The 27,111-nt window shown below is 35.1% G+C and overlaps 1 protein-coding gene across 1 annotated transcript; it reads right to left on the reverse strand.

Moving 5' to 3' along the window:
- Nucleotides 1-1,952: 1,952 nt before the first annotated feature.
- On the reverse strand, nucleotides 1,953-24,742 carry LOC139889042 (uncharacterized). Its single transcript, XM_071872016.1, has 2 exons — nucleotides 24,651-24,742; nucleotides 1,953-2,349 (listed from the first exon to the last, which is right to left on the reverse strand). Exons 1-2 carry the CDS (start codon nucleotides 24,740-24,742, stop codon nucleotides 1,953-1,955), a joined length of 489 nt encoding a protein of 162 aa, XP_071728117.1.
- Between the last annotated feature and the right edge of the window lie 2,369 nt (nucleotides 24,743-27,111).

Genomic DNA, 27,111 nt, shown 5'->3' on the forward strand with positions numbered 1-27,111 from the left:
CAACTCATCTACCAAACATTTAAATATATTTAAAAAATTAACAATTACCAGCTATCGACTAAAAGCTACCAACTATCAACTAAAAGCTACTAGCAACCACATAGTTTTGCCTATGTTTCTCATTTTAAACCACCGTCCTTTTTGATCCTCCGAATATATCTATTTTATTCCTTCTAATCATCAAGTCGGCTGCTTTTAAATATTGTTTACAATTTTTGTTATTATAATAATATAAATATAAATATGAATAAATATATTAAATTAAATATAAATAAAGATTTAAGAACAACAGATGTTTCCATCTCCATTGTTGCAGTTGCCACTTCACAAAGTGACCACATAAAGTATGCCAAATTTCTAATCTAAAGTCCAAACAATATCAACCCGCTTACCAACTCCATACTATTAATTAACTAAATTAATATAATGCCTTTTAAAATCATATATCATAATATATTCGTATATATTCATATATCATATATCAAATTCAAATTATAAATAAATTCACCAATTACACGTCTTAGAACTATGTTTTTAATCATATATCTATATCTATATCTATATCTATATCTATATCTGTTTAACTATTACTCCACTTTTTAAGTTTCTATTGTATCTATAAATAAATTCATCAATTACATGTCTTATAACTATGTTTTATAATCATATATCTATATTTGTTTAACTATTACTCCACTGTTAAGTTTCTATTGTATACTGTATATATTAAACTTTTTAACTATCATCGTTATGTGTGTATACGTTGTTTTACGACTGGTGAAGCAATGATACGACATCGATAATGAACAATGACAATGTGATAATGTGACGATTCACATACTATTTATTTGGCTGCTACGTTAGTTTGAAATACAGCTACTTGGTAAATAATTCACAATGCTTATCTTATGCTATTACGTAACTCATTTGAAGTTGTGAATTTGAGTTCTGTTCTTATTTGAGAATGAAAAGAAATGAAATGAATGAAAAGAAAACGGATTCTTTTAATTTGGAAAGAAGAGTTGAAAGGAAAATGATAATAAATAATACATCCTTTCATTTTCTTTCGACATAAAACTCGGGAATATCAATTCACTTTATTTTTCGTCCACTTTATTTCCTTTCCTTTTAAATATAAAACTAGCTATGGAACAAATTATGGTGAACTTTATAATTGTGAGTTCGAATCTTATGATGAACTATTTGTAATTGAGTGTGTGTATGTGTCTGTTGTTCAAAAAAATAGCTTAAAGTTTGATGAATTCAATAGTGATTATACACGTGCGTTTCATATAACAAAATCCAAAAGTATCTAAAACATTTTAACTCTTAGGTCACTCCCTATCGTAACTAAACTATTCATCCTCTTAACATGCTACATCAGCGCTACATCAACACTCAAATACTATAACTAACCCACAAAATTTTATAACTAAACACTGCCTATCATGACTAAAAATCTTCCTCTTAACTGTCACGTCATTAATTTATTTCTTTTTTTTAACAACAAATTCATTAATAGAAGAATAATTACAGTGTTAAGGAATGGGCAATATTGACCCAACCCGAGAATTACACACGAAATTTATGAGTTTGCGAGTACACATACCCAATCACGAATATAGACATTTTACAAACTAAAGGATTGTGAAATAAAAGTTAGGATTACTCAACCAAATTTGCCAATCCAATGTCTTTCCTTTTAACCGATGCGATATCCACTCGAATGACTTAAGTTGAATTTCGCATAGAGTCATCGGAGAGGTCCAAACTTTGTCACGAAAAACCTTGTTATTTCGATTCTTCCATACGAGGTACGAGGTTACCCACTCAATTGCTTGCCAAAATTTCCTTCCCAATTTACTCATTTCGACCGTATTGTTGCCTCGCAATACCTCACTTACACTTAGGTTCAAAAAGTTCCCCAACCCGCACCAGCTATATACCCGATTTCACACATCCATAGCATACTTGCAAAAAATCAACGAGTGCTCAATCGTCTCTACATCATCATCACAAAACGGACATCTAACGCTATGGAGATCGATTCCACTTTTATCGATCTCGTGTCTAACCGGAATGCGCTTCTTAATTGCTCTCCAAACAAAGACTTCAAGTTTCTTAGGAAGTACATTATTGCGATTTGTTTCCTCAATACCCAAGGGACTTGAATGCCACTGATCTTCAATAATTCTAGATAGAGCTTTGACCGTGAAATGACCCGACGAAGAAAGAACCCATGTCCACGAATCCTGTTTACTAGAATCACAATTAGTACCTGCACACAAACTCGTTATCTCAGCAAGCTGCGATTCTGCTCGACCCGCCGGTTGTCTCGTCCAATCCCACCTAAAGTTTCAACCAGAAGCATCAACATATAGACGATCTTGAACCTTGCAAGCCTGATTGTTTTCAAGCCTGAACAAACGGGGAATGTAGCGACCCGACCAAATCGTCATTGACGGCGCCGTCTACTTAGGTCCCGTTACGTGGTCATAAGTCTTTAAAACAACGTTTGACCAAAAGATATGTCGCATTCATTTCAAATGTAAAGGTTGTTCAAGTTTTACAAGAATAGTTCCACCACAAGTTACGATACAAAGTTTTAAGTACAAATGAAACTTATGCGACAAAATTTAAAAGTATCCAAAAGACGCTCCATGTATGCATGTATACTCGACATCCAATGCAAGTATCAAAATAATGAGCGGAAGCATGTATCATGTATCGTTCAAGGACCTGAGAAAACATAGAAATCTGTCAACGAAAACGTTGGTGAAATCATAGGTTTAAGTAAGTAAGTACAAGTGAACCACAAGATTTGCATCAATGAAATAATAGTAATACATTCCAAAAGTTTGTTTCACGAGCACCCAATTATCAAAGCTTAACATTCCATCCATTGTATACCCCATCCATAGTGCTAGAACAAACACTGATTCTCGAAAATATATTTCATCCGTAGACGGTAGCGAACCGTCAAAGATGAGGGTTGTCAACCCATATGGCCATATAACATAAGTTCTCGCTTACACCCGGCAAGTGTAACTAATGATAATCGAATTGAGGATTTTTGTTCTAAACTCGTATGTAGAATGTTTGTTTTCCCGTTCTTGTGTTCACTTAGTTCAAAAGAATCGTTTATGTTTTCTCATCCCAAATATAAGTTCAAAAGAGTAAAAGTGGGACTATGATCTCACCTTGAGTGCACGTACGAAAAGTACTTCACAAAATAACGTGTGCGAAGGATAGTGCTAGTCTTGACCTAAACAAATAGGTCGTATCAATAACGGTAAACACGATAGGTCAAAGATGTTCAATTAGTCCTATGGCTCAATACGACTCGATTAATATAGCATGTGAATCAAATCATCAAGTTTTATGCAAGACACAAGTATAAAAGCATGTTAGAAAGATTGCATAATTTATTGGTTAAGTTTGACAAAAAGTCAAACTTGGTCGGTCAAAGTCAACGAAAAAGTCAACACGTTCGGGTCGTGTCCCGAACTATTTTTCTGAGGTTTTTAATCATGTATGAGCATGTTAGGACAAGTTACATGTGAATCGGAGGTGCGTAGCATAGCAAACATTATTCAAAAATTGACCAAGTTGGACAGAATCTGGCCAGGTGATTCTGCGCGCCGCGCGGGGATGGGGCGCGCCGCGCCACTACCTGGGCAGAGAATCCTGGTCAGTTTTTCAAAGTGTGCACGAACCAAAACCTTTTCTAACACAACTCTTGACCCGCAAACACTTATAACGCCTATCATACATCGTTGGAAAGGTATTTTGACGAGTAAAACAACTAAACACATATCATCAATCAAACTTCCACTTGCAACAACCAAAAACCGCAATTAATGTTCCTCATTCAATGCATACAAGTCATAAATGCAATTTAATGATTTGGCAACCAAATTACATGAACGGTATGCCGTTTCGAAGGTAATTAAGCATACAACACGACCTAACACTTACAATTAACATTATCAAGCATTTAATGCATCAAGATTCAATTTACTTCTATCAAACCCTAACCCGAAATCACAAATTCAACAATCATGATTATGAAACTAATCCATGTCAACCTACATACCAATTTGAAGCTAGTGATGTTAGGAACACAATTTAAACATGAACTTTCATCATCAAACAACATATGATCATCCAAAATTCAAGAACAACACACCAAAATTCAAGTTCATGCTAGTTACACTAAAACAACGAGATCGAGCATATAAATCATATATTCATGTTAGACTTGAGCCATAGACACTAATTAACACTTTTATAAGTTAAAAACATCAAGAACACAAAATCTAGTGATTTTAGAAAGTTACCCAAATGAGATGAAGTTGGTACCAAAATGAAGAGGATGAAGAGAGGATCACGAATATGTAATTTATTTTGTTGTAAGCCTCCTATATCGAATTTAGATGATGATTGAATGAATTTGGAATTTGGGTGTGTGTGTTCTTGCTAGAGAGAAAGAGAGAGAGATGAAGATGATAATGAATGGGTGAAAGGGGTTTGACCCTTTGACCTAGTCAAGGGTTTGATCCCTTGTCAAGTTTAGTCCCTCAACTTTCGTTCGGGTGCGGGAATTACCTAAACGAGATAATTTAAAACGCGTATCAACGGGAGATGTTATAAACGTATAACGGACTTTATATTAGTATAACGGAAAAGTAAATGGAAAAAGGCGGGATGTTACATTACCTACTCCTTAAAAGAAATTTCGTCCCGAAATTTAAGTAAGCGTAGTAGTCGTTGTTTCTTCCTCGAGATCTTGCGTTTCCGAATTCACGAATAGATGAGGATACTTCCTTTGCATTTGATCTTGTCTTTCCCAAGTAAACTCGGGCCCTCTTTTGGCATTCCAACGAACCTTGACAATCGGGATTTGGCTTTGTTTCAATGTCTTGACGGAGGTGTCCACAATTTCAACCGGTTCCTCCACAAAATGAAGTTTGTCATCAATAGTAAGTTCTTCGAGAGGGATGACGATATCGGGTTCGGCAAGACACTTTTTCAAGTTAGATACATGGAAGGTAGGATGAACGGAGTTCAATTGAGGCGGAAGATCTAAACGATAAGCAACGGTTCCAATACGCTCCAAGATTTCGAAAGGACCAATATACCGCGGATTTAGCTTCCCGCGTTTCCCAAAACGGATTACACCCTTCCAAGGTGCGACTTTTAACATTACTCGGTCACCGACTTGAAATTCAAGATCGTTGCGTCGTTTGTCGGTATAGCTCTTTTGACGACTTCGGACCGTCCTAAGCCTATCTCGGATTTGAACGATTTTCTCGGTGGTTTCGTGAATGAGTTCGGGTCCGGTGATTTGCACGTCGCCTACCTCGGCCCAACAAAGAGGTGAACGACATTTGCGGCCATATAGCGCTTCAAAAGGTGCGGCTTTAATACTCGCGTGATAACTATTGTTGTAAGAGAACTCGGCGAGAGGTAAGTGCTTGTCCCAAGCTTTTCCGAAATCAACCACGCAAGCTCGTAACATGTCCTCTAAGGTTTGAATTGTACGTTCGCTTTGTCCATCGGTTTGAGGATGATATGCGGTGCTCATGTCTAAACGCGTTCCCAACGCTTCTTGCAATGTACGCCAAAATCTAGAAACAAAACGGCCATCTCGGTCGGAGATAATCGATAAAGGTACACCGTGTCGGGCTACGATCTCCTTAATGTAAAGTTGTGCAAGTTTCTCCATTTTGTCCGTTTCTTTCATGGCCAGGAAGTGTGCGGATTTGGTGAGACGGTCAACAATAACCCAAATGGTATCATAACCGCCCGTCGTTTTTGGTAGTTTGGTGATAAAATCCATCGTTATTCTTTCCCACTTCCATTGCGGGATCTCGGGTTGTCGAAGTAGTCCGGACGGTCTTTGGTGTTCGGCTTTGACTTTGGAACATGTCAAACACTTGGAAACATAAGTAGCTACGTCCCTTTTGATGTTCGGCCACCAATATAGCTGTTTAAGGTCGTGGTACATCTTATTGGCACCGGGGTGAATCGAGTATCGTGACTTATGGGCTTCATCTAAAATAAGGCTTCGTAGGTCCCCATAACTAGGCACCCAAATCCTTCCGGCGAAATATCGGAGTCCGGTTTCTTTAACTTCGAATCGAGAGGTGAGGACGTTCAAGTGTTCGAGAGAGATGTTTTCATCCTTGAGAGCCTCATCTTGGGCTACCCGAATTTGGCCATTAAGGTTTGTGTGGATGGTGATGTTTAAGGCTCGGACACGAAGAGGCACCGCTCTTTCTTTTCGACTTAAGGCATCGGCTACTACATTTGCCTTCCCGGGATGGTAACGAAGCTCGCAATCGTAATCGTTTAAGGTTTCAATCCACCTTCGTTGTCTCATGTTTAGTTGCTTTTGATCGAATATGTGTTGGAGGCTTTTGTGGTCGGTAAAGATAGTACTCTTGGTCCCGTAAAGATAGTGTCTCCACATTTTTAGTGCAAAGACAACGGCTCCGAGTTCGAGATCATGTGTCGTATAGTTTCGTTCATGAATTTTGAGTTGTCGAGAAGCATAAGCAATGACTTTCGTTCGTTGCATCAATACACACCCAAAACCATGTTTCGAGGCATCACAATATACAACAAAGTCATCATTGCCTTCGGGAAGTGACAAGATAGGAGCGGTGGTTAGCTTCGTTTTCAAGATTTGGAATGCGGATTCATGTTCGGTCGCCCAAATGAATTTCTTTCCCTTGTGAGTCAATGCGGTTAGAGGACGTGCAACCAAAGAGAAATTTTCGATGAATCTACGATAGTACCCGGCGAGACCCAAAAATTGACGAATGTGAGTAGGAGTAGTAGGAGTCTCCCATTTGCTAATGGCTTCGATTTTCGTTGGATCGACTTTAATACCTTGGTCACTTACAACATGACCAAGAAATTGAACTTCCTTTAACCAAAATTCACACTTGGAGAATTTGGCATAGAGTTGTTCTTGTCTTAAAAGTTCAAGCACAAGTCGGAGATGTTGTTTGTGCTCTTCTTCATTTTTAGAATAGATCAATATGTCATCGATGAACACAATAACGAATTTATCGAGATACGGTTTGCACACGCGGTTCATAAGATCCATGAACACCGCCGGTGCGTTAGTGAGACCAAATGGCATGACAAGGAATTCATAACTACCATAACGAGTTCGGAAAGCGGTTTTGGAGACATCTTCCCCCTTAACCCTCAATTGATGATAACCCGAGCGGAGATCGATTTTCGAATATACACAAGACCCTTGTAGTTGATCAAAGAGGTCATCGATGCGAGGAAGAGGATATCGGTTCTTAACCGTCAATTTATTTAGTTCACGATAATCAATGCACATTCGTAGGGATCCGTCTTTCTTTTTAACAAACAAAATCGGAGCGCCCCAAGGTGAATGGCTAGGTTGGATAAAACCACGATCAAGTAGTTCTTGGATTTGACTTTGTAATTCTTGCATTTCAGATGGAGCGAGTCTATATGGTGCACGTGCTACGGGTGCGGCTCCTGGAATAAGATCGATTTGGAATTCAACCGGTCGATGAGGCGGAAGACCCGGCAATTCTTCGGGAAATACATCGGAATAGTCACTAACAATTGGCACATCATCGATGTGCTTCTCATCGGACTCGACTTTCTTAACGTGAGCAAGGATTGCAAAACAACCCTTACGGAGTAGTTTTCTAACTTTAACACACGAAACGAGGTTGAGTCCGGTGCAACTCTTATCGCCATAGACGATCAAAGGTTCACCATTCTCGATAGGAATTCGGATTGCGTTAAGATCACAAAGAATGTGAGATTTCGTTTTGACTAACCAATTCATACCGATTATTACATCAAAGCTTCCTAGTTCCATGGGTATCAAGTCAATTTCAAATTCCTTACCCAAAATGTTTAACGTACACCCCCGGTAATATGTGTTGGCACTTAATAGTTTCCCGTTAGCCACTTCAATGGTATAAGTGGTATCTAATGGAAGAGGTGGAGTGCTAAAAGAATGAGTCAAGGTCTTGGATACAAAGCATTTATCGGCACCCGAATCGAATAAGCAAGAGACATAAGAATTGTTGAGAAGAAACGTACCCGTGACTAGTTCAGTGTCATCCCGGGCTTCCTCGGTGTTGATGTTGAAAGCTCGGCCGCGCGTATTGGTGTTATCTTTCCTTTTCGGGCATGCATTTCTATAATGACCCGTTTGACCACATTCGTAACAAGTGCCCGTCTTTGGTGCATTGGGCCACTTTCGAGCAACGGGAGTGGCACTTTTACAATCGTTGGCCTTATGACCAACTCCTTGGCACCGGTGGCAAATTAACTTACTACATTCGCCAAAGTGATGTTTGTTGCATTTGTTGCAAAGAGGTAGGTTCCCGGCATAACCTTTCTTGCCGTCGGAGGTGTAAGGCTTCTTAGCAAAGTTGTTGTTGCTTGATTGGGAGGGTTCCCACTTTCTTTTGTTGCCGCCCGATTTATCCTCGGCCTTAGGTGCCGGAACTACGATTTCGTCAACCGTTTCAATTAGTTGGCAAGCCATGTTCATAGCGGCTTGATGAGTAGTGGGTTTGGATGACATCACCCCTTGTTTGATGCTTTTTGGAAGACCGAGCATGTAGAGCTCAATCCTTTGAGATTCGGGGTTAACAAGATTAGGACACATCAAGGATAGTTCGGCGAAGCGTTGATTATAAGCTTTAAGATCGTTTCCGACCGCTTTCAAAGCTCTTAGTTCTTCCTCAAGCTTTCGGGTTTCTTCGCGCGGAAAATATTCAACAACCATCTTTTCCTTTAGATCGGCCCAAGAGAGGGCATGAGCTTCATCGGTACCCACCGATTGAACATAGGTGTTCCACCATGTTAGAGCAATTCCGGAGAAAGTGTGAGTGGAGTATTTGACCTTGTCTTGATCCCGGCAACCGCTTATGCTAAAGACGGCCTCGGTTTGTTCAAACCAACGAGTAAGCACAACCGGTCCCCCGGTTCCATCATAAGTGTGGGGTTTGCACCCCATGAAAGCTTTGTAGGAGCACCCTTCGCTAGAGTTACCGGCTCCTTGGTTGTTGTTGTTGTTGTTGTTGTGGTTGTTATTATTATTGTTGTTGGAGGAGTGACCGGCCATGGCCGCATCTACGGCGGTGGCTATCATCCGTTCGAGAGCTTGTTCGGGAGTTTCATTGCGGCGTACACGACGAGGAGCCATTTTTCCTTCAAGACACAAGAATATCATTGATTAGTATTCTCAATAATACTAACCGTGATATAGAATAAAGATAAAGGGAAGTTTTTCCTCGACTCGCCTTAAATTCTTTATGTCATAATGTCGGAACGTTCATATGAGTCACCGTAATATAATCCCGGAAATTATATTACCCTGATTCATATGTGCATTCGACATCATTTCATATAGTCAAGGTGGCGCGTCAATCAAATTAAACAACGTGAGATTAAGATGAACTAAGAGTAGATATGAGTAGAAGCATTCGAGTATAAATGCACAAGTAGTCAAGTAATTCCTACTTCAAGTCTATATGCCGGTTGTAGTCTAGACTCACCAATGTACCCTATGACTCGAGGTTGACACCAATGAACTCTAAATCCCTACAACCAACGCTCTGATACCATCTGTAGCGACCCGACCAAATCGTCATTGACGGCGCCGTCTACTTAGGTCCCGTTACGTGGTCATAAGTCTTTAAAACAACGTTTGACCAAAAGATATGTCGCATTCATTTCAAATGTAAAGGTTGTTCAAGTTTTACAAGAATAGTTCCACCACAAGTTACGATACAAAGTTTTAAGTACAAATGAAACTTATGCGACAAAATTTAAAAGTATCCAAAAGACGCTCCATGTATGCATGTATACTCGACATCCAATGCAAGTATCAAAATAATGAGCGGAAGCATGTATCATGTATCGTTCAAGGACCTGAGAAAACATAGAAATCTGTCAACGAAAACGTTGGTGAAATCATAGGTTTAAGTAAGTAAGTACAAGTGAACCACAAGATTTGCATCAATGAAATAATAGTAATACATTCCAAAAGTTTGTTTCACGAGCACCCAATTATCAAAGCTTAACATTCCATCCATTGTATACCCCATCCATAGTGCTAGAACAAACACTGATTCTCGAAAATATATTTCATCCGTAGACGGTAGCGAACCGTCAAAGATGAGGGTTGTCAACCCATATGGCCATATAACATAAGTTCTCGCTTACACCCGGCAAGTGTAACTAATGATAATCGAATTGAGGATTTTTGTTCTAAACTCGTATGTAGAATGTTTGTTTTCCCGTTCTTGTGTTCACTTAGTTCAAAAGAATCGTTTATGTTTTCTCATCCCAAATATAAGTTCAAAAGAGTAAAAGTGGGACTATGATCTCACCTTGAGTGCACGTACGAAAAGTACTTCACAAAATAACGTGTGCGAAGGATAGTGCTAGTCTTGACCTAAACAAATAGGTCGTATCAATAACGGTAAACACGATAGGTCAAAGATGTTCAATTAGTCCTATGGCTCAATACGACTCGATTAATATAGCATGTGAATCAAATCATCAAGTTTTATGCAAGACACAAGTATAAAAGCATGTTAGAAAGATTGCATAATTTATTGGTTAAGTTTGACAAAAAGTCAAACTTGGTCGGTCAAAGTCAACGAAAAAGTCAACACGTTCGGGTCGTGTCCCGAACTATTTTTCTGAGGTTTTTAATCATGTATGAGCATGTTAGGACAAGTTACATGTGAATCGGAGGTGCGTAGCATAGCAAACATTATTCAAAAATTGACCAAGTTGGACAGAATCTGGCCAGGTGATTCTGCGCGCCGCGCGGGGATGGGGCGCGCCGCGCCACTACCTGGGCAGAGAATCCTGGTCAGTTTTTCAAAGTGTGCACGAACCAAAACCTTTTCTAACACAACTCTTGACCCGCAAACACTTATAACGCCTATCATACATCGTTGGAAAGGTATTTTGACGAGTAAAACAACTAAACACATATCATCAATCAAACTTCCACTTGCAACAACCAAAAACCGCAATTAATGTTCCTCATTCAATGCATACAAGTCATAAATGCAATTTAATGATTTGGCAACCAAATTACATGAACGGTATGCCGTTTCGAAGGTAATTAAGCATACAACACGACCTAACACTTACAATTAACATTATCAAGCATTTAATGCATCAAGATTCAATTTACTTCTATCAAACCCTAACCCGAAATCACAAATTCAACAATCATGATTATGAAACTAATCCATGTCAACCTACATACCAATTTGAAGCTAGTGATGTTAGGAACACAATTTAAACATGAACTTTCATCATCAAACAACATATGATCATCCAAAATTCAAGAACAACACACCAAAATTCAAGTTCATGCTAGTTACACTAAAACAACGAGATCGAGCATATAAATCATATATTCATGTTAGACTTGAGCCATAGACACTAATTAACACTTTTATAAGTTAAAAACATCAAGAACACAAAATCTAGTGATTTTAGAAAGTTACCCAAATGAGATGAAGTTGGTACCAAAATGAAGAGGATGAAGAGAGGATCACGAATATGTAATTTATTTTGTTGTAAGCCTCCTATATCGAATTTAGATGATGATTGAATGAATTTGGAATTTGGGTGTGTGTGTTCTTGCTAGAGAGAAAGAGAGAGAGATGAAGATGATAATGAATGGGTGAAAGGGGTTTGACCCTTTGACCTAGTCAAGGGTTTGATCCCTTGTCAAGTTTAGTCCCTCAACTTTCGTTCGGGTGCGGGAATTACCTAAACGAGATAATTTAAAACGCGTATCAACGGGAGATGTTATAAACGTATAACGGACTTTATATTAGTATAACGGAAAAGTAAATGGAAAAAGGCGGGATGTTACAGGGAATCGCTCACATAACTTGAAGTTACCCGCCCACTGATCCGTCCAAAAGCTTGTGTCTACTCCGTTGCCGATGACCTTTTTGAAAGAATTTTTGAAACTGATCGATCGTTGTATCTGTTGCAACAATATTAAGCCAAAGACTTGAAGTTGTGGACTGATAGAAATCGGACCCCGACTCCAAACATCCAGTTGGCCCATATAAACTTTGAATAATTTTAACCCACAAAGAATTGGTTTCGGTTTTGAACCTTCACCACCATTTACCCAAAAGCGCTAGGTTTTTGCTATTTAAAGACTCAATATTTAACCCCTCATTTTCATAAGATGCAATAACCGAGTCCCATTTCACCCATGAAACTTTTCACTCGGACCCCGACCCGCTCCAAAAAAAATTTCTTCTCACTCTCTCAAGGTATTTTAAGTAACACAAAAATATTAATAATTTAATAATTATACATAATATATATATATATATATATATATATATATATATCAACTACAATCTCTTTAAAAAGATATACATATATATGCATTAAAGGGTTTTTACAACATGAAGAAAAACTTATACATGATGCATTAAAGGGTGTTGTATCACATGGTTTAAAATTTGTACAATAGGCTTTAAAATTTGTACAATAGGCTAAGGGAGTTTTCTAATGAAAAGGTCAGTGAGTGGGTCCAAATTTGTATAAGTTGAAGATGAATAATGAAGATGGATAATGAAGTGGTGGCATTATAGGGATAATGAATGTCACATCATCAATAGCAGCGGGTAACGAACGTATGGTGAATCCATAGGGGCTGGTCTTACCCTCCATTACATATTAAACTTTTATATTCCTGTAAAATTTTCAAAAATATCTACTTTACGAATCACGTCATAAACGATCACGTAACAAACAAATTAAACGCATACATCTCAATAAAATAATACCCATTGCTAAATATTTTTAGCAGAAAAAACTTTATTTATTTTTATTTTGGTCATTTGTGAATATCTTTTAGTCATAACTTATTATTTAGTTACCAATAATGTTATTTAGTTAATATTGAAAAAGTCGTCACTAATCTTGATCATTGTAGAGTATTAGTAACCAAACAAATGGTTATTATAGTAACCAATTTTAACAAATTGATCTCTAATAATATTTTGAGTAATGGACCTTTATTTTAGAATAGATATAAATAATAATGGGAGGTAATATGACTTGAAATAATTCTCTTACTTCAAATATTAATAAAAAATCACTTCCACCACCGATGTATTGTTTGAATAGTACATGAGGGGCGGTCTGTTTGTCCTCAACAAGCAGACACATGTTCGAATTTAAGGACTCTAATCTAATTGATACTTTCAGCAATTAACTTCTCGGAGGGGGTTATCATAACCTTCAACCGTACTGCCAGAGTTGTTGCCATTTGGATTTTCTCCTAACGCGTGTGTGGATGACATATGATCGTGAAGATGGTTAAGTCTCCTCTCATCCTCTGAATGATGTCGATACTGTCGTGAAAAAAAATAAAAAATCACTTCCAGTTCTATTCTTTTTCAATATGGAAAGTTAGTGTTTTTTGAAAGTTAAAGTTAAAGTTACTTAACAGATACAATAATTGATTCTTGTAAATATAAATTGTTAAGTAATATAATTTATCTATACTATTTAATATATCTGTATCATTATGATGTCATAAATGAGGAATACATAAGTTCAAAAAAAATTCAAAAATAAAAAGACAAAATTCTAACCTACCTATGATGATATCATTAAAAAATTAATTAATTATTTAATAAAAATATTAATATGTAAATTATACAATATGAAAAGCATTATGTACAACCTTATGGTAAACACTCTCATGAACATATATACAATATTTGAAGCATTATGTACAACCTTATGGTAAACACTCTCATGAACATATATACAATATTTGAAGCATTATGTACAACTTAATGGTCAAACACCCTCATGATCATATGTGCAATATTTGAAGCATTATATACAACCTAATTGTAAAACACCTCCATGACTATATGTACAATATTTGAAGCATTAGGTACAACTTTATGATAAAACACTCCAATGAACATATATTATATACAATTTTTAAAACAAATTGTACAATATTTTACAAACACCTCATGAACACATGTACAAACTTTGAAGCATATCGTACAACCTTCATATAAAAAATTAGAGTCATTTGTTATTACTAATAATTATTATTAAAAATATAAATATTTAATTCTTAAGCAAACTTTATTACGAAGTATTATTATTATTAATATTAATAATAATATTATTATTATTATTATTATTATTATTATTATTATTATTATTATTATTTTATTGTTATTAAAATATAGGTTATCATTATTGGATTAAATACATTACATATGTAAGCGAAATACTCGTCTTAGTAAAATGTTGTAATGTAGGCTTTTATGATAAGAAAAATAATAATTGTGATAAAAATTAGAAGAAAGTAGTGGGAGAATGAAGATAGTTCATATATTATGTTAAATATGTTTATAGTTTATCTTTGATTATTTTGAATACATAAGTTATGGCCAAAATATTTGTGGTATGCGTGCTGTAATTATTTGCAATATGCGTTTTATAAGCTTCAATGATTTAGTTATGTTTTTCAATAGTTTGGTAAGTATTCTCGATAATAGTATGTTTAAACTTGAATTATTTAATAACTCGTGATTTTACAGATCTTTTTATTAGTATAATTATAATGTAAAACTACTGAAATGACCCGTGAAATCACGAGTTTGTTTAAAAAAACATTTTAATGATATATTTATATATTATGTGAACATAAATGCTAAAGTTATTTAGTTTAATGACTCATGTAACCAAAGATTCTGAGTAGGAAACTTGTCGTTGTTTTTACAAACATATTGATATACTTAACTTGGTCAGAATAAATGAACTACATTTATTCTCCCACAACCTTCTTCCAATTGTCATCACAATTACTATTTTCCTTGTCAAAAGCCTACATTACAACATTTTATTGAGACGTGTATTTTGTATACATATGCAACGTAATTAATCACGTAAAGAGAACTCATATCTCAATAATAATAATAATATAATAATAATAATAAAGTTTGCTCTAAATTTGAATATTTATATTTTTAATAATAGTTATTAGTAATAACAAATGTCTCTTTACTTTTTTTTTAAAGTTTAAGATACAATTATTATATGAAGGTTGTACAATATGTTTTGGAGTTTGTACATGTGTTCAAGGAGTGTTTTGTAAAAGCAGATTGTACAATTTGTTTTAAATTTGTACATATGATCATGTGGACGTTTTATCATAAGGTTGTACATAATGATTCGAATATTGTAAATATGATCATGGAGGTGTTTTACCATAATGTTGTACATAATGCTTCAAATATTGTACATATGGTCATGAGGGTGTTTTATCATTAGGGTGTACATAATGTTTTATATATTATACAATGAACATGTTAATATTTTTATTAAATATAATTAATTATTTTAATGACACCATCATGAGAGGTTTAGAAAGTTTTTCTTTATTTTTAATTTTTTTTAAACTTGAATAATTAATTATTTTTATGACATTATTATTTTAGAGATTTATATGATACTTTGAACTTTAGATAAATGTTATAATGTATGATGAGTAATGGATTACTAAATGAAGTAAATAAACAATCAATCAATATATTATAAATTAAAATAAATTTATTGAGAGACCTTTTATTTCTAGACCAACAGAGTACCATATAAGAAATGAGCATATGCTTATAATGATATTCTTGTGCCATTCCAACATACTGTTATATGTATGGCCGACACTTTTTCATAAAGTGAATTTTGTGGATCAAAGTTAGTTCACGGATATTATTATTCTACCTAACTGCACAGTAAATTATTGTATTATAAATACCAAAGGATGTGATTTGCATAAGATGCACACATAGAATATATTTCATATATCATCATTCTTTTACTCTCTCTTATTTTAAGTAGCATATAGTCAAGAACAAACCACTAAAGGTAGTTATAAGCCTATTGAATTATAACACGAACCAAACCACTAAAGGTAGTTATAAGCCTACTGAATTATAACACGTTATCAACACGAAGTGCTCCGTATAATCAAGGTAATAAAAAAAATTCTTTAACGATATCTTCTATTATTTATTAGTAAGATAAATATTATTATCATCATAACTAATATTTATATTTATGTTATTTAAGTTATATATGGTCGGTTATATCACCTAAATTATATTTCTGTAATCTAACTTTTATTAACTTCATTAACATTTATATTTATGTTATACCGCCTGAATTATATTTCTGTAATCTAACTCTTATTAACTTCACTAACATTTATATTTATGTTATCTAGCATTTATGATTATTTATGCAATTAATCATTATTTATTTCATGCATACTAATGTTTATTCTTAAATTTATTATTTATGCATAATATGTTTATTCTCTTAATCTTCGTATTTATACTAAACATATTTATACTAAATGTATTTTATAGTAATCATATTTATACTAATAAAATTCTTTTATTAAAATGATTATTAATATAACGAGTACATGACATTCGTTAACGTCAACTAACGACGTTACAACGGTCATATATACATAACGGTTGTTAACGTCAACTGACGACGTTACAACGACTATATTTTTCAAATATAAAATAAACATCTCCGTTTTCACATTTTCACAAATTAATCTTCATTTTCTCAGATTAACACTCTCAAAATGTTTTTGTAAAGATGATTCACACAAGGATGATTTTTCCTATTGTATTGGTCATATTAACTGTCATCATTGTTGCTAATATAACACCGGGTAATCCTATATTCTATCCTGCCCTTGTGGTTTTATTATTTGTAACCATACCATTATTCTGTTGTTTGCTACTTATGAATTTAAAATGATTCTAATTTCATGTTGTTAGAAATTGATTATGATTATAATTTATGTTGTTCATCTTTCTGAAAATAGAAAATGTCAAACTTATCAAAGCTTGAGTTTGATGCCCTAGACGTATCGGGAATAAACTACACATCATGGGTCATGGATGTAGAAATAAATCTTGGATCATTGAGTATTCTAGAAACTTTAAAAGAAAACAATACTTGTTCTGATCAAGATAAATTAAAATCAATTGCTTTTATTCGCAAACATATTGATATCACCTTAAAACATATGTATCTCACTATCAAAGATCCACATATTTTATGGGAAAGTATCAAGAGTAGATTCGATAATCAAAAGGAAATATTACTCCCAGCTGCGAGGGAAGAATGGAGAAATCTAAGGTTTCAAGACTTTAAAAAGGTAAGTGAATACAGCTCGGCCATGTTCAAAATCCGTTCAAAGCTTCAATTCTGTGGTCAAGAAATAAGTGATGCTGATATGATGGAGAAAACTTTCTCCACAATGCATTCTGCAAACATTACTATACAAGAAAATTTAAGATTGCAGAATTACAAAACTTTTTCCAAACTTCAAACTTATCTCTTAGTTACAGAAGTAAATAAAGAATTACTGATGAAGAATCAAGAATCTCGTCCTACGGGTGCGCTAGCATTCCCTGAAGCTAATGCTATTAACAATAATAATAAAAAAAAGAAATGCACCCGGACGAGGACGTGGGCGAGGTCGTGGTCATATTGGCCAAAACCATCATCATGGAAATTACCATAACAATAATAAAAATCATAACTATGTTCGAAATTATCCTTATGGTAATGGTCGTGGTGGTGGTCGTGGTCGTAATGGTTACGGTGGTCGTGGTCATGGACAAAGAAATAATAATCCACAAAATTATAAATCTCAACTACCATACAATCCCACAAATCATAATATTGAAGGAAGCTCTTCAAAGAATATTGAAGATTCTTGTTATCGATGTGGTAAAATTGGACACTGGTCTAAGAACTGTCGAACAAATCAATATTCCGTTAATCAATATCAAGAATCCCTAAAGGGAAAAGGAAAAGAGGCAAACCTTGTCGATGACCTTGATACAAAAATCACTGAGCCAACAAGTGACTACTTTAATGAATAAATTTTCTATTATATGTCCATATCAAATAAATTGATGTAGATTTACGATCTATACCATATTTACTTTACTATATGTTTCCTTATTATGTACTTTCGTTTATAACATATTTTGAATGTAATATATTGATGAATTATGTACTCATTATTTGTTTCTCATATTTTGAAGTTCATGATATACACTACTGGAGTGCAAAATTAGTCAAATGGTGGGGATCTTTGTATTGCAGACAGTGGTACCACACACACTATACTCAAATCTAAAAAATATTTCACTGATTTTAAAGCAACAGAAGGAACGGTACATACTATATCAGGTCCTATGGATTTAATAAAAGGAATGGGAAAGGCAAAATTCATGTTACCAAATGGTACAAATTTTCTGATAAAAAATGCCTTATTTTCTCCCATGTCAAAGAGAAATTTGTTAAGCTTCTCTGACATATACCAAAATGGATATGATTATCAGTCAGTGACTACAGAAAATGATAAATACTTAAGTATTACTGACAAGAAGCATGTGATTGAAAAACTACCAAGACTTAGTTCTGGTTTACATTATACATATATAAATGTACCAGAAGCACACATGGTAGTTAATGAAAAGGCATGTGATCCTGTAATGATCAATCTGTGGCATGAAAGATTAGGCCACCCATGATCAACAATGATGAAAAGAATAATTCAAAATACACATGGACATCCATTGACGGATCAAAAGATCCCTCATGATGCACTTATCCCATGTACATCATGCTCACTTGGAAAATTGATAATAAGACAATCACCTCTTAAGGTTGAAAAAGAATCACCATTGTTTCTTGAAAGAATTCAAGATGATATATGTGGACCAATTCATCTACCATGTGAACCATTTAGATATTCATGGTTCTAATAGACGCATCTAGTAGATGTTCTCATGTGTGTCTATTATCAAGTCGAAACATGGCATTTGCAAAATTTCTTGCTCAAATTATTAAATTGAGAGCACATTTCCCTGATTATACTATTAAAAGGGTGATATTGGATAATGCTGGTAAGTTTACATCTCAAGCATTTAATGATATTTTCATGTCTATTGGGATTGTTGTTGAACATCATGTTGCCCATGTGCATACACAAAATGGTTTAGACGAATCACTAATCAAACGATTGCAGTTAATAGCTAGACCATTGATAATGAGAACAAAACTCCCAGTATCTATATGGGGTCATGCAATTTTACATGCTGCATCATTAATTCGCATTAGACCAAGTGCAAGTCATACATATTCTCCCTTGCAACTTGATTTTGGCCATCAGCCAAATATTTCCTACCTTAGAACATTTGGTTGTGCGGTTTATGTTCCTATCACACCACCACAACGCACTAAAATGGGTCCTCAAAGAAGGATGGAAATATATGTTGGATATGAAACATCTTCAATCATAAGATATATTGAACCCATGACGGGTGATGTTTTTACAACACGTTTTGCTGATTGTCACTTTAATGAAACATTGTTCCCTAGATTAGGGGGAGAAATAAAAAATAAAGAAAATGATGTTTCATGGTGTGAACCTCAATTAATGTATCTTGATCCTCGTACAAAAGAATGCGAGACCGAAGTTCAAAAAATAATGCATATGCAAGAACTTGCGAATAAATTGCCTGATGCATTTACAGATACAAAAAGAGTGACTAAATCATATATACCAGGAGCAAATGCTCCAGCTCAAATTGAAATTCCAAAAGCTGGCAATAATGTCGCTCTTGAGTCTTTCCCACGCCAGAAACTTGGGAGACCAATTGGTTCCAAAGATAAAAATCCTCGAAAAAGAAAATCAACTGATAATGAGGTAAAAGAAAGTGTTCAAGAATAACCACAAATCAATACTCCTTCTGCAGAAGAGATTAATGATGTCAATACGGAATTTTCAATTAATTATGCACATTCAAAAATATTATGGAACCGAAATGAAATGAAAAATCTTGATGAGATATTTTCATATAATGTTGCATATGACATCATGAATGATGATGATGATCCAGAACCAAAATCTGTCATTATGTCAAAAATAGACATGATTGGGATCATTGGAAAGGAGCAAAACGAGCTGAATTTGAATCGCTCAATAAAAGAAAAGTTTTCGGATCTATCGTTCTCACACCTAAAGATGTGAAACTTGTGGGATATAGATGGGTTTTTGTGCGAAAAAGAAATGAGAAAAATGAAGTTACAAGGTATAAAGCTAGACTTGTAGCTCAAGGTTTTTCTCAAAGACAGGGAATTGATTATTATGAAACTTATTCCCCTGTTATGGATGCAATTACTTTTAGATACTTAATCAGCCTGGCAGTTTCTAAAAATTTAGAAATGCATCTCATGGATGTTGTGACTGCTTATCTATATGGATCACTTGATAGTGATATATATATGAAGATACCTGAAGGATTTAAGGTATCAGAAGCAACCAATGCAAAACCCAAAGAAATGTACTCAATCAAGTTACAAAGGTCTTTATATGGGTTGAAACAATCGGGTCGCATGTGGTATAAACGATTAAGTGATTACTTGATAAGCAAAGGGTATACCAATAATCTTATTTGCCCATGCGTATTCATTAAGAAAACAACATCTGGATATGTGATCATAGCTGTTTATGTTGATGATCTTAACATCATATGTACAAATAAAGAGATCCATGAAGCCATTCAACTTCTAAAGAAAGAATTTGAAATGAAAGATCTCGGAAAAATCAAGTATTGCCTTGGTTTGCAGATTGAGCATATGCCTAATGGTTTACTTGTACATCAAATAACTTATACGAAAAAGATTTTAAAACGTTTCAATATGGACAAGGCAAAACCATTAAGTACTCCTATGGTTGTTAGATCACTTAATGTTGACACTGATCCATTTCGTCCCTGTGAAGATCATGAAGATATCCTGGGACCAGAAGTACCATATCTTAGTGCAATTGGAGCTCTTATGTATCTTACAAATTGTACAAGACCTGACATTTCTTTTGCAGTTAATTTGTTGGCAAGGTTCAGCTCAGCTCCTACCAAAAGACACTGGAATGGGATCAAACATATATCTCGATACCTTCGAGGAACTACAGACTTAGGATTATTTTATTCTAACGAATCAAAACAAGATTTGGTTGTTTATGCAGATGCAGGTTATTTATCTGATCCACATAAAGCTAATTCTCAAACTGGATATGTATTCCTAAATGGAGGTACTGCAATATCATGGCGTTCTCAGAAATAAACACTTGTTGCAACATCATCAAATCATGCCAAAGTGATTGCATTACATGAAGCTACTCGGGAATGTTTTTGGTTGAGATCAATGACACAACTCATTACTGATTCTTGTGGACTAGAACGCGATAAAAGTCCAACAACTATCTATGAAGATAATGCAACTTGCATAACACAGATGAAAGAAGGGTATATCAAAAGTAACCGAACAAAACACATACCTCCTAGATTCTTCTCATATACTCAAAATCTCATCAAAGACAACCAGATTGAAATGAGATATGTTCGATCCAGCAAAAACTCTGCCGATCTTTTCACCAAAGCACTTCCAACTGCTATTTTCAGAACGCATGTTCACAATATTGGCATGAGGCATGTTCAAAAGATGTGACGGCTCAACAATGTCTACTTGAGGGGGAGTCAACTCTATGCTGCACTCTTTTTCCTTTGGCTAAAGTTTTTATCCCACTGAGTTTTTCTTTAGCAAGGTTTTTAATGAGGCAGTAACTTGTAGTTGATCTTAATAAAACAAAATTGTCGTCCAAGGGGGAGTGTTATATGTATGGCCGACACTTTTTCATAAAGTTAATTTTGTGGATCAAAGTTAGTTCACGGATATTATTATTCTACCTAATTGCACAGTAAATTATTGTATTATAAATACCAAAGGATGTGATTTGCATAAGATACACACATAGAATATATTTCATATATCATCATTCTTTTACTCTCTTTTATTTTAAGTAGCCTATAGTCAAGAACCAACCACTAAAGATAGTTATAAGCCTACGGAATTATAACACGAACCAAACCACTAAAGGTAGTTATAAGCCTACTGAATTATAACACATACAACGTTTTTTTTTATTGTTTAATGGTAGAAAACTAGAAATATAATGTATCTATTTTAAATAACACGTATCTGTTACATTTGATTTTGTGACATCCTTGTTACTTGTGATTGTGTATTTACTACGCATTAGATTTTATTCGAGATGAGCGTATTCCTAACTCATTGTATTTCTCTAATCATCATTCGCATTATCACAACTGTCTTCAATCCAAATTCATATCCAAATATTGTTATTCAAACCTAAAATGTGAAAACCTGATCTAAAAGGATAAATGCAGCTTCTTCATTTTTTTCAAATTAATGTTATTTATAAGTCAACTTGAATTCATTATTGTAAACGTCATTATATCATTATATACACATAAATCATAAATGGACAAATATATAAAAGATCCTAGAGGATTAAATCTAATCTCCAATTGTAAAAAAAATTTTAATCAAAGAAGAAAGGTTTTCTTTTTAAAGTTGATTTTGAAAAAAAAACGTTTGATAGCCTTAACTGGGGTTTCATGTTTGACACAATGAGATGTATGGGATTCGGGAAACAAATGGATCCGTTGGATCAAGGCTTGTCTCAGCTCGGCATCTACTTCGATATTTGTCAATGGTTCACCTACGAACGAATTTAAGATGAATAGGGGGTTCACCAAGGAGATCCGATCTCACATTTCCTCTTTATAATTGCTGCTAAGGATTGAAATATACTTACTAAACGTGCTATCTCTTAGCGTAAAATCAAAGGAATTGAGGCCGAAAAGGACAAGGGTCATGATTTCCCACTTACAATATGCCGATGATACTATCTTTTTCGGGGAATGGAGCTGGATCAACATATCTAACACCATGAAGCTCTTAAAGTGTCTCGAACCATTTTTAGGTCTTAAAATTAATTTTCACAAAAGCAACATATTCGAGGTTGGTCTCTAGCAACGAAATAGACCGCATCGCAATTAAATGTCGGTGCGAGACAGGAGAATTTCCATTTATCTATCTTGGTCTACCGATTGGTGTGAAAATGAAAAAAGCTTCTTTTTGGCAAACGGTGATTGATAAAATAAAAAAAAAAGACTTGCAGACTGGAAATCTAAATCGCTATCATTCAGGGGAAGACTAACGTTAGTAAAATCAGTTCTTAGTAGCATTCTTTTCTACTACTTCTCTTTATTTCGTGCACCTTCAAGTATTTTAAAAATTACTTCAATCTTTATGTTGTTCATTTTTTTGGATGGGTCCGGAACGGGAAAAAAACTTTGTTGGATTAAACGGAATCACACACTTTTACCTTACAACTTAGGGGGCCTTAAACATTGAGTTCTTTTTTGCCAAAAACTTAGCTTTAATTGGAAATGGTCATGGCGTTTCAAAATGGATAAAAATGCTCTATGGGTTAATGTTATTTCGAGCTTATATGGTCGGGAAGGGGGCTTGCTTTGCTTCTCTTGACAGGTTCAAAGGTAGCTCTACTTGGTTAGACATAGCTAAAGCCGCAAAGAAAATTGATTAACTTGGAATCGACTTTACAACATCCTTCTCCAAATATGTCGATAATGGGCAACGAACGTGCTTTTGGCTAGATCGGGGTTTGGAAACACATGCTTTAAAGACAAATTTGCAAGAATCTACTCCCTGGAAGAACGTAAAGAAGTATTGGTGAGTGCAAGGTTGGAATCTTTGGAGGGAAACGTAATTTTAAAATGGAATTGGTCAAGAACTCCGAGAGGAAGAGCTGTTGGAGAACTCGAGGAATTAACAAATTTAATCTCTAATGTTCATCTCAACGACAATAGTGATTCGTGGTCATGGAAGTTAGACGCGTCCGAATTTTTTTCTACTAAAAGTTTAGCTAACATAATTGATCTTCGAAACTTATCCCCTTCGATACATGCAGCAGCCCCTCTACTTCGTAATTCTGCAATCCCTCTCAAAGTGGGACTATTTGTTTAGCGAGCCTGTCTTCAAAGACTCCCCGTTCGTGTTGAGCAAGATCAGCGCGATTTCGATCTTGATTCATTAGGGTGCCCTGTATGTGACAATGACTTGGAAACGGTTACACATATTCTTGTCGATTGTACACATGCTAAATCCTTATGGATGCAACTTCTTCGATGGTGGGGTTTTTCAAACTGTTCAATTGTCAACATTGAGGAAATCTTCACGGATGTTCATCAAACTATCACTACGGAATCAAGGAGGCGCTTGTGGCAAGCTACCAAGTGGGTGTGTGGCTATTTAATTTGGAAATACCGAAACTACAAGATTTTTTGCAAGTTTAATTAGGATGCTTCATCAATACTCAACGAAATACAACTAAAAAGGCTTCGAATGGATTTCAAAAAGGGTTAAGAAGTCGGGCATTAATGGCACCAATGGCTAATTAATTCGGGGTTCTACGTACTTCCATCTAATACTAGAGTAGGGATCTGCTGAAGCTTCTTATCATGTCGCAGCTGTAATGTGTATAGTAATATTTTACTGTTGCACTGTTACTTATAATGTGTATAGGTTTATTTTTGATCATATTGACTTACTTTAGCAACTCGGCCCAGTATAATGCTGATAGCAACTTGATCTCATCCGACAGAATCACACACTTTTTCAACCCAAAGTCTTTTTTAATCATTTAACATCACATCCTCGAGAATACATTAGCTGAAAATAACCTAAAACGTGTAACTCTTCATATTCGTCCCTATAATTATGGACGTTCTAACCAATTTAAACCACCATACACCATCCAAATTCAACTAAGTTATGACTAAGAATATAGAAGGCCAACTAAACTATACCATGAAATTTGAATGATCAAAATGTCTCGTCTATCACAATATGTCAAAGCTCAAAAGGATATGTTGAAAGTTGAAACATACAACTTTAATCTTATTATTTATGAATATTGCTTATTTTATACATATTTTGAATATGAATATCATTCTAAATTGTATATCGTCCATGTTAATTTCATGTCTTTTTAGTACTTGATAATTTTGAAATCGATTTCAAGTGATATTGTTGGAGAGATGATTGAAAGATGTACAAATGGATTGTTTTGTAGATGTAACGATCTTTGATCGTTTTTGAAGAAAACGCCGATTTAAATCTTCCAATCACGGGAAGTAGACCTTCCAATCACATGAAGTCAAAAACACTGAAAAACATACAATCAAAATGACTGTATGAATATACAAGTTCGTACCGTCACAACCTCACGAGCTCTCAAAGGTTCAAGTAATTATGAACCTCATCTCACAGTTTACATATCAAGAAATAGATTACCCTAATTTTTTAATGAATGAGATGAGAGAGATAACATCAAATATTTGATGATGAATATTAATAAATTAATAAATACAAGAAATAAATATGGTCTTCATGGGCTTCTTCACATAATGGGCTTATAACTAATAATAAGCCCATTTCTTCAATAATAGTCCAATAAGCCTTTTCAGTCCAATACAGAAAGTGCAGAACACCCCTTTAAGTTTCCTTTTGTTCAGCTTTGATCCTTTTATAACTTGAAGCTATTCACCACTAGTCCTTAAGAAACAAAATGTATCATTGGAGTGTTCCTGCAATAAACTTAACCCAGAATAAGCAAACCAAACCTAGAAATAATATTTCATATTAGATTGAATTATTATGTAACGCGCTATTTCCATTTCACTTTATAGCGGGTGTTACGGCGGAAAGACAAGTTGAATTTCGCATTGAGTTGCTTCCGGGGGCTACTCCCATTGCTAAAACGCCTTATCGTTTAGCGCCAACGGAAATGCAAGAATTGTTGAATCAAACCCAAGAATTGCTAGAGAAGGGTTTTATCCGACCGAGTGCTTCTCCATGGGGTGCTCCGGTGTTGTTCGTGAAGAAGAAAGATGGTAGTATGCGGATGTGCATTGATTATCGGGAGTTGAACAAGGTGACGATCAAAGAATCGTTATCCATTACCTCGAATTGACAACTTGTTTGACCAACTCCAAAGCGCGACTTATTTTTATAAAATTGACTTACGATCCGGTTATCACCAAATGCGGGTCTGTGAGGAAGATATTGATCGAGAAAACGGCCTTTCGAACTCGTTACGAGCATTTTGAATTCGTAGTGATTCCTTCTGGACTTACGAATGCTCCCACGACATTCATGGATCTTATAAACCAAGTGTGCCAACCCATGTTGGACAAGTCGGTAATTGTCTTCATTGACGACATACTCATTTATTCTAAGAGTATGAAGGAACATGAACATCATTTACGTGAAGTGTTGAAGACATTGCGAAAGGAGAAGTTGTATGCTAAATTCTCCAAGTGTGAATTTTGGCTAAGGGAAGTGCAATTTCTTGGCCATATTGTGAATAAAGAAGGTATTCAAGTAGATATGGGGAAGATGGAGGTGGTAAAGAGTTGGGAACAATCAACTACTCCAACGGAAATTTGAAGTTTTTTTGGATTGGCCGGTTATTACCGTCAGTTTATTCAAGACTTCTCTAAAATCGCTTCTCCGTTAACTAAATTGACGAGGAAGAATGTGAGATTTAATTGGGAGAATGAACAAGAAATTGATTTCCAATTGTTGAAGGAGAAATTGTGTCAAGCTGCAGTGTTGGTGTTACCGGAAGGAATCGAAGATATGACGGTTTATTGTGATGCTTCAATCAATGGGCTCGGGTGTGTTCTAATGCAACGGGGTAAAACCATCGCTTATGCCTCTAGACAATTAACGGAAAATGAAAAGAGATACCCGACTCACGATCTTGAATTGGTGGTAGTGGTTCATGCTTTGAAAATTTGGCACCATTATTTATATGGTGTCAAGTGTACGTTTTATTCAGATCATAAGAGTTTGATATATATCTTTGACCAACGAGAATTGAACAACTGTCAACATCAGTGGATCGATTTGTTGAAAGATTATGATTGCGAAATACTTTACCATCTGGGTAAGGCAAATGTTGTTGCGGATGCGTTGTGCCGAAAGAGTCAATATCCAGGGATACGA

Source organism: Rutidosis leptorrhynchoides, chromosome 2, assembly GCF_046630445.1.
Source record: "Rutidosis leptorrhynchoides isolate AG116_Rl617_1_P2 chromosome 2, CSIRO_AGI_Rlap_v1, whole genome shotgun sequence".
Classification (NCBI taxonomy): domain Eukaryota; kingdom Viridiplantae; phylum Streptophyta; class Magnoliopsida; order Asterales; family Asteraceae; genus Rutidosis; species Rutidosis leptorrhynchoides.

Bases quoted from the DNA above. Each gene is read 5' to 3' on its own strand.
- LOC139889042 (XM_071872016.1), bottom strand. From the start codon at position 24,742: ATGATTAAAAAAGACTTTGGGTTGAAAAAGTGTGTGATTCTGTCGGAT. The intron at 2,350-24,650 runs GTAAGTCAATAT...TTGAAACTTTAG, and splicing joins TACTGGGCCGAGTTGCTAAA to GTGGGATTGGACGAGACAAC.